At 45.5% G+C, this 8829-nt stretch overlaps 1 protein-coding gene across 1 annotated transcript; it reads right to left on the reverse strand.

Moving 5' to 3' along the window:
* Positions 1–5731: 5731 nt before the first annotated feature.
* On the reverse strand, positions 5732–6795 carry LOC109740466 (peroxidase 4-like). Its single transcript, XM_020299526.3, has 2 exons — positions 6571–6795; positions 5732–6481 (listed from the first exon to the last, which is right to left on the reverse strand). The coding sequence occupies exons 1-2, from the start codon at positions 6793–6795 to the stop codon at positions 5732–5734; spliced, it is 975 nt and encodes a 324-aa protein (XP_020155115.1).
* Positions 6796–8829: the final 2034 nt, after the last annotated feature.

Raw genomic sequence — 8829 nt, forward strand, 5'->3', positions numbered from 1 at the left:
AGTCAACATGTGCTCTGATACCATCTTGTAGTGACCCGACCTCAGACGGTCAAGTCTCTGTGCTTAAGTGTCATCCCTGGATTGGTATGCTGACACACACAGTACTCGAGGATTTATAACAGAGGTAAATCACATGTATAAAGTAACGTAAAATATTATTACCTCAATCGAAATAGCAGAAGTAACAATAAGGTTGTGGATTCCCATCAACACCAACAGCAAAGTTGAGTGTAGAAATCGTAACCCTAACGTATCACTTACTCGTGGTAAGATTTCCTGCAACATGAGACGTTGCAGCCACAAGGGTCAGTACATTGAATGTACTGGCAAATTCACACCATAGGATAATGATGAATAATAGCTATCACTACATGCAAATATGGCTGGTGGAAAAGCTCTATGGTTATAATGTTTTTGCGAAAAGCCAATTTTTTCCCTACTGCAAAGGAATACATTTTATTTAACTACAAAGTTGGTTGAAAACATTGAGAATGGTAAACCCCATCTCAATCCCAATTAAAAGGTAATTAATAACCCAACAAAATTAATTTAGAGTGATGAGATCAACATGATAATCCAAGAACCAGATACTCAAGATGTCCATAACCGGGGACACGGCTAACCATGATTAGTTTGTACACTCTGCAGAGGTTTGCGCACTTTTCCCCACAAGACTCGATCTCCTCCGTTTGATTTCTCGCACTACATGATGTTTGAGAAACGGATGACCGAGACACAGTCTTTCCGAAGACGTCCCCTTAACCGATAGATAGGCCTGTACACCTACAATCCCCTACATCTGCTAGCCCATCATGGAAAGGTTTCCCACAACTTACTCAACTATGCCAGAGCCCATAATGGCATGTGGCTGCACACGGAAGTTTCTAGCATGAATAATCTTATGATCCCTTTGAGCCTGGGTGGCACTCCGTAGGAGAATCACACGGTACCCCAGGGTTTCCAAAAAAATACAGGCAATCACTGGATTCCCCAGGTGCCTCAATCGACCCAGATGTGTATTTAAGTTGCCACCTTAAGTTGGGCCATTAATTAACAATCTCACATCTATCATGGATTCACTCACCCAAACCACGTCTACGAGCATAGCATGGCTATATAAGCATAACGTAACAGTAACTCCCAAGGTTTGAATGCAGGGCAATACGTTCCAACCTCATCAACTACTTCCCAATACCCACATGTTATCAATCCTACTCATGCAATGTTTGAGGGTGAAACTAATGCATAAAAACTGGGTATGAAAGGGATATGATCAAAGTGTGAACTTGCATGTACTGTTGATGAAGATGATTCACACTCAAAACTCTTGATAGTTCTACTCGTCACACTCCGGTCAATCTATCGTAGGCAAGCAATAGTAACCACACATAAGCAATCACTCAAAAAGGTCGGAAAGAACGAAGAACAATTCAGAACAAAACCAAGCAAATAACTCTTGCAACATAAAAATAATTTCTAACAGTACCAAAATTATGTGTATTTGGCCTTATCAGAAAGTTTAGGTCAAGAGCTCTAATTTGCAAAAAGAATCAACTAAATCGGAGTTATAAAACTCGAGTTATGATCAAACGAAGTTCAAATTCAAATCTGTTTGAATTCAAATTTTAAAACTTTCAAAAACATGTTTAGGCTGATTATCTGGATAGAGGGGATCGTAATGAAGAAGTGGGCGTTGGTTTCGTGGATTTGGACAAACGAAAAAGATGTGGTCGTTTGAAAACCAGGGGCTAATCTGTAAAATAATTTATTCACAAACGGGTCCCTGGCAGAAATTAAAAAGAAAAAGAAAAATACTAAGCAACGAACGTTTGTTACAGAACCTTACAGAACGAAAACCGTATGCTGCGAAGACCTAACCTAGTGAACGTTCGCTAAATAACTAACCGGTCGGTTTTTAAAGGAAAAACCTATTCTAATGAAAAACGGAAAAACCGGGTGGTGGTTTTACCGGTTCGCGACGGTTCGAAGAAAACCGGCGGGTCGGGCGGACCGGGCGGCGGATCAGGTTTCGGCCGGCGGAGCAGATCCGGCCGGCGGCGAACTCCGGCGTGGGCGTCGGGGCGGCGGCGGCGTGAGCAGAGAGGGGAGGAGGGGAGCCGGGGCGCCTTTATAGGAGGGAGGCGGGGCAGTGGCGTGCAGGAGGGGCAACGGAGAGGCGGCGGAGGGAGTCCGAGCGGCGTACGGCGGCGGCGACGCCGTGCGGGTGCGGGAGTCCGTCCCGAGCTCGGGGACGAGCGGGGCGCGGCGCTGGGCTGGGTCGGCTGGCTGGGCTTCGACCCAGTTGGCCTGCGGGAAAAGAAGTCTTTAAAAAAACATTTTCTCAGACAAACAAAAATTATAAAGAAAATATTATATAGGCATATAATATATCAAAAATTTCAGAAAATTATTTTCTACAACCTGAACATTTTTGTCAAGTCAAATAAAATCGAGAAAAATTCAAATAATTCAAAGAGTGCTACTGCCCTACTAAATCCAATTAAAAACATTTTAAAAATACCAAAATTAATTCAAATTTATTTCTCTCCAATTTTCTGATGCAAGGAATCATTTTATCCTAATTTCTGTATATTTTATTTTTGGAGAAAAATAATTTGAATAAAACCAAAATAACTCCAAATTGAAAATAATTTCAAAATAACTTTGAATTTAATTCTTTTAAAACTTCCAACTCATATTTCATATATTTTTGAAGAATTCATATTATCTTCTCTCATGAAAATCATTGAGTTGCTTAAAGTTTCTGAATTTGAAAATAGTTCCAAATGAAATTCAAATATTTTCAAATACCCTTTTCATTTATTTAAATGGAAGAAGTCATGTCATCTTCTCTCTAGGGTTTTGTATTTGAAAAGAATTTGAATTCACGGAGATCATAAAAACAAAAATGAAAGTTTGGGAAAGTCCTTTTATTCCCTCTCATTTAACTTTCAAAAAGTTTCGAATTTCACTCACTTTCAGTCAATCAATCAAATCTATCTATTTATTATAACATTCCAAAATTTAGAATTTTGGGATGTTACAATTTCCTTCAGTAGTTAATTTTAGGGGTGTAGTGCCCACTTTTGTTCCTGCTGTTTGGCAGGTTCATGTCCCCCCTAGAATTCACAATTTTTTGTGGCTTTTAGTGCACAATAAGCTTCTCATTGGAGATAATCTCTGTAAAGGGCAGAATGCTGATGAATTGCATTGCTTGTTTTGCTCTGAACGGGAACCCTGCACTCACCTCTTCTTTGAGTGTGTAGTGGCCAAAGAATTTTGACGAAGTATTCAACCTATTGTCGGTTGTTGGCCTGAGCCTGCTGTTGAAAGCATTGCAGGATGGTGGCTCAGTAATAGAAAACATATTGGCATGCATGCAAGTGTTCTTTGGGCCATTTGGAGGTGTTGAACAACATGTCTTTTAATGGTGTTCCTTGGCTTGGTTTGTAGGACATGCTGAGAAGCGTGTCCGGATCATGCAATCTCTGGAGGGTGTTGTGCACAGTTGCGGATCGGTCAAGTCTGGAGGCTTCTACCAAGGTGATATGGGAGCTTGCTCGAATGCCTCCCCTGCTGCTCTGGCCGGATCCAGGCTGATGAGGGAGTTCCCCATCTCACCAGAGTTATCTCGTGTGGGTTGCGGTGCAGCTGAATTGGGTGGCGCGGCGTTGTGTTGATCATCTTAGCCTTAGTACCTGCTCAGTTCTGGGGTCTGTGTACCCATCCCCCATGTGAGGACTTTTGTGTTCTGCTTTTTTGGTTTTCCAAACTTGGAGGACCTAGTTTTCTTTAGGTTTTCTAGGTTGGGCACATGTGCCTGCCCCGAGCACTTACACTGATATGGTGTTTGGGTGTTAGCTTCATGTATAAAAATGTGGAGGGGGGAGGGGGTGCTCTGTTTTTCGAAGAAGAAAATTGCTATTGTGCCTTCTTTGGAAATGGAGGCATGCCTCCGGCCATGCATCATGACGATGCATGCAGCCATCTTATTAAAGAGTCTCGAAGTAGCATAAAGTCATAAAGTATTACAGCTCGCAAGTGGAGCGAAAAATAAAAATAAAAGTACATGCTCAAAATCACAACTGGTATGACAATGTGAAGGACAAGCTCCCTAGACTCCTACCTGTTATGCGACTGCCATCCGAACCAGTTGAATATAGCCTGTGCTACCATCTCCCACTAGTTGCACCCAATAACCAAAGGCTTCCTGGAGTCCATAAGAGTGAGTAAGGACCACGTACAGATCCATGCGGTAGCTCTGAAGATGACATGCAAGAAAGTTAAAGTATGATGTATGTTAAAAACCATATCATTCCTGCAATTCTATATACCCCATAAGAGCGCACATATTCAAATCCGAATACGAGCCGCCGTAATATGCTCAACCCCAGCTAACCACATTCCAAACAACGATTCAATGTCAACTGGAGGAGTAATGTTAAAGGCTATATGGATCGTTCTCCAAAGCAATTTGGCGAGTGGGCATTCTATGAATAAGTGTTGTATTGTTTCATTCTGATCACAAAAATAACAACGTGAACTACCTACGCACCGCCTCTTTATTAAGTTATCTTTGGTGAGGATCACTTGCTTGTGGACGAACCACATAAATATTTTAATACGCAAGGGAACCTTAACCTTCCAAATATGTAACGATCTCGAGATTGGGCCAGAATTAACCAGATCCATGTAGAAAGATTTCACCGTAAACACCCCATTTCTAGCTAACTTCCAGCGCGTCGAATCAGGTTGGTCGGATAATTGAACATCTATCAATCTCCGGACCAAGTGCATCCATGCAGTCCATCGCTCACCAATTAACTAACGCACGTCTGAACTGAATATTCAAGGGAGTCGATTGAAATATTGTGCCTATGTAATCCTCCTTACGTTGCACGATGTTATATAGTGTGGGATATTGTAGGGCTAGGGACATCTCTCCTAACCACGTATCTTCCCAAATCTTGTTGACATCCCATTGCCAACCAAGAATTTGACCCTACGAAAGAACAAATCTTTCGTTTGCATGAGTCCCTTCCAGAATGGCGAGTCAGTTGGTCTCACGGTGACCTGGGCAAGCGTTTTCGACTGTAAATACTTATCGCGTAGAATCTGTTCCCACATACCTTCCGGCTCTGTCTCTTACCTGTAGAGCCATTTACTCATAAGACATTTATTCTTAATTTCCAAGTTCTCAATACCGAGACCCCCTTGTCCTTGGGTCGGCATAGAATGTCCCATCGTGCGAGACGGTATTTCTTCTTGGCCTCCTCTGACTGCCAGAAGAACCGAGATCTAAAGAATACATCACAAAAGACAATACATCACAAACAACAACAAATAACAAAACGTACGAGCGCGAGCACAATTGCACCAATCTTGTAGCAAAAACAACTTTGATCATGTGGTGATGGGCTTAGATATGACATAGCTAAATCTGATTAGATAAATAGATGGACGAACTATCTTGGAAAATACCAGAAGCAAAATGATATATCTTGGAAAGAGAGTATAAAATTTGAATCACACACCATTAGAAGGAAGAAAATACTACATGATTATTATTATTATTGTGAAATGAAGAAAATACATGATTGGCAAACTAATGAATGAATAAAGGAATATGCATTTACAATTATTTGACAAACTTGACCCAAAAACACAAATTGAACCCAAACATGAATGGGTTGCACTATCAGATTCTTGTAGTAAATCATTAGATCAACCGCTAGTTGACCATCTTGCAATTGAGCCTGACCTCCAGCGTGGTCCCCTTGGACGGGCGTATGTTCCCCATCTTTACCATGGCCTTCGCGAAGTCCTTCGCGAACCTCTTACCGTCCCTGCTATACATCTCCACAAGATCGTCCTGCCGCCCACCCGAGCCGTAGAGAGCTTGGTCGGAGCTGAGGAGGCCACGCCGCGCGATCAGATCCTTGTAGTAGGCGTTGTCGAATGTCATCGGCGTCTGCTCGTCAAATGGCGCCATGCCACCCTCATTGTCACCGTCGGGGCACGTCTGCCGCCTAGTCTCCGCGAAGGAGGGATCGATGTTGGTGTCGCCGTCGGTGCCGTAGATGCGGCCCCTGTAGTTATGGCAGTTGGCCATCCCTACAGTGTGCGCGCCGGAGAGCGCGGTCATGTCGCGGGCGTCGAGGCCGCGCTCCCTGAACGTCGAGACGAGCGAGGTGTAGTTGTCGCGTGGGCTGGGGAGGTTCTCGGCGCCGTCCCTGTCGGCGGTGCGAGAGTCCATGCGGCCGAGGGGCATGCTCCAGGCGGGCCCTCCGAGCATGGTGACGGCGTCCCGGGACGCCAGGGCGAGTACGTCGGCGCAGGAGACGGTGGCCGGGCAGTTGTGCTCCAGCACGGACTTGATCTCGTCGATCACCTCGAAGCCTCGGAGGGAAGCGTTCGGCAGCGCGTCCTTCTCGCTCTCGGAGAAGTACGTGCCGTCCAGGAGAACGGAGGCATCGCATCCCTGCACGGACGCAACGTTTTAAACATCGTAATTAGCTAGGGATCAGCAGGAGAACAGGACACGAGTGCGGTAGGTATCTCGGTACGTACGTTGACGAAGCAGTCGTGGAAGAAGAGGCGGAGGATGGCGGGTGCGATGGCGGGCTCGCCGGCGACCTTGTACGCCATGACCCGCCGCACGACGCGCTGCACGTTGGGGCACGTCTTGTCGTAGTACCCGGCGGAGAGCTTGTGGTCGCCATTGACGGCCGTGGACGCGAGAGCAACAAGGAGGAGCAATGCAAGTGCGGCCCAGGAGCCCTTGGAGGACGCCATGGCTTGTGGTGCCAACGCGCCGATCACTTGATCAGGATATACTCTTATGACTTGTGAGGAAGAAACCTATGCCAACAGCTGTAATTCTCGAAGCAAGGTGCTTAGCTTGGTTAATTGCTAGCAGGTTGCGGTGATGAGTGCTCTGAAGCATGGAATGGAAGCATGCTTATATAGCTTTGGGAGTACGTACCGTTTTACGTGACGTGCGTGGTCTCCGGTCTGCATGCTGCAGCCTCGTGCTTATCGGGGAGAATTCTGACGGGGTCAGGACCAGCCGGAAAAGAAGAGGATGGAATTGGCAAACTGACTGTATAAACCATGTACCTGCGTGGGGTTCGTTAGTTTGAATCCTGCGACCATATGTCACATCGTACATTGCACGAGTTTCTTGCTCTCTAAATGATGAGACTGGGCAAGAACAATACAATAAGGAGGGTCTCATTGGTTTCTGGACTAGAACCAATCATTCGCTGACTTTCTGGTATTACGCACGCATGAATATATGAACTTTCCACGCAAAAACAAAATATATGAACTTTAAGAAACATAATGAAGTTGTCTTTAAGATGGATTTGGAAAAGCTTATGAGAACGTAATGGACTTTTTTTTTGCGGGGGGCATTTCATTAATTGATTATGGTTTTACATTCCTCACTAATGATAATGCTAATCTCCTGGGGTACATTAGAGAGCCAGCATGCAGTGCGTTGTTGGCCACGGCCAATGGCTGCCATGGCGTGGCTTGCCTTGTTCTGCGCTCTGCCAATTCGCCGGACGTGGGTCTTCCTTTCCTTGAGCAAGTCAGCCACATCTGCAAGTTGATACATGTTGCTTGATTGATCTCGTGTACTGGACGAAAGTAGAGCGACTAACTCGGCGCAGTCGGATTCCACCATAATGGGTATCGTAGACCAATGCAGTGCTAGTCGTAGGCCTTCTTCGCATGCTGCTAGTTCCGATTCGAAGGGGCTTTGGCAGTTGAAGAGCCACCTACAAGCTGCAAATATCACACTACCAGTATGGTCACGTAGTATCATTCCTGCTCCCGCCGTTCCATCAGCAGCAACGAAAGAACCATCAAAGTTCAGCTTGACACAGCCTTCTGGTGGCGGTTCCCATTCGGCCGTGGACAGTTCAGACTGCTCGCGTTTGGATGGTTTCTTTTGCCCTGCTAAACATGCAGGTTGCTTGCCTTTAGTCAGGTCCTCATTGGGATAGTGTTTGATCAAAAGCAACGTCTCCACATAGGGGGGGGGAGCATTTCATTAATTGATTATGGTTTTACATTCCTCACTAATGATAATGCTAATCTCCTGGGGTACATTAGAGAGCCAGCATGCAGTGCATTGTTGGCCACGGCCAATGGCTGCCATGGCGTGGCTTGCCTTGTTCTGCGCTCTGCCAATTCCCCGGACGTGGGTCTCCCTTTCCTTGAGCAAGTCAGCCACATCTGCAAGTTGATACATGTTGCTTGATCAATCTGGTGTACTGGACGAAAGTAGAGTGACTAACTCAGCGCAGTCGGATTCCACCATAATGGGTGTCGTAGATCAATGCAGCGCTAGTCGTAGGCCTTCTTCGCATGCTGCTAGTTCCGATTCGAAGGGGCTTTGGCAGTTGAAGAGCCACCTATAAGCTGCAAATATCACACTACCAATATGGTCACGTAGTATCATTCCTGCTCCCGCCGTTCCATCAGCAGCAACGAAAGAACCATCAAAGTTCAGCTTGACACAGCCTTCCGGTGGCGGTTCCCATTCGACCATGGACAGTTCAGACTGCTCGCGTTTGGATGGTTTCTTTTGCCCTGCTAAACATGCAGGTTGCTTGCCTTTAGTCAGGTCCTCATTGGGATAGTGTTTGATCAAAAGCAACGTCTCCACATAGGGGGGCATTTCATTAATTAATTATGGTTTTACATTCCTCACTAATGATAATGCTAATCTCCTGGGGTACATTAGAGAGCCAGCATGCAGTGCATTGTTGGCCACGGCCAATGGCTGCCATGGCGTGGCTTGCCTTGTTCTGCGCTCTG

This window comes from Aegilops tauschii, chromosome 7 (genome assembly GCF_002575655.3).
Source record: "Aegilops tauschii subsp. strangulata cultivar AL8/78 chromosome 7, Aet v6.0, whole genome shotgun sequence".
NCBI classification, from domain to species: Eukaryota; Viridiplantae; Streptophyta; class Magnoliopsida; order Poales; family Poaceae; genus Aegilops; species Aegilops tauschii.

Bases quoted from the DNA above. Each gene is read 5' to 3' on its own strand.
- LOC109740466 (XM_020299526.3), bottom strand. From the start codon at position 6,795: ATGGCGTCCTCCAAGGGCTCCTGGGCCGCACTTGCATTGCTCCTCCTT. The intron at 6,482-6,570 runs GTACGTACCGAG...GCGTCCGTGCAG, and splicing joins TCCACGACTGCTTCGTCAAC to GGATGCGATGCCTCCGTTCT.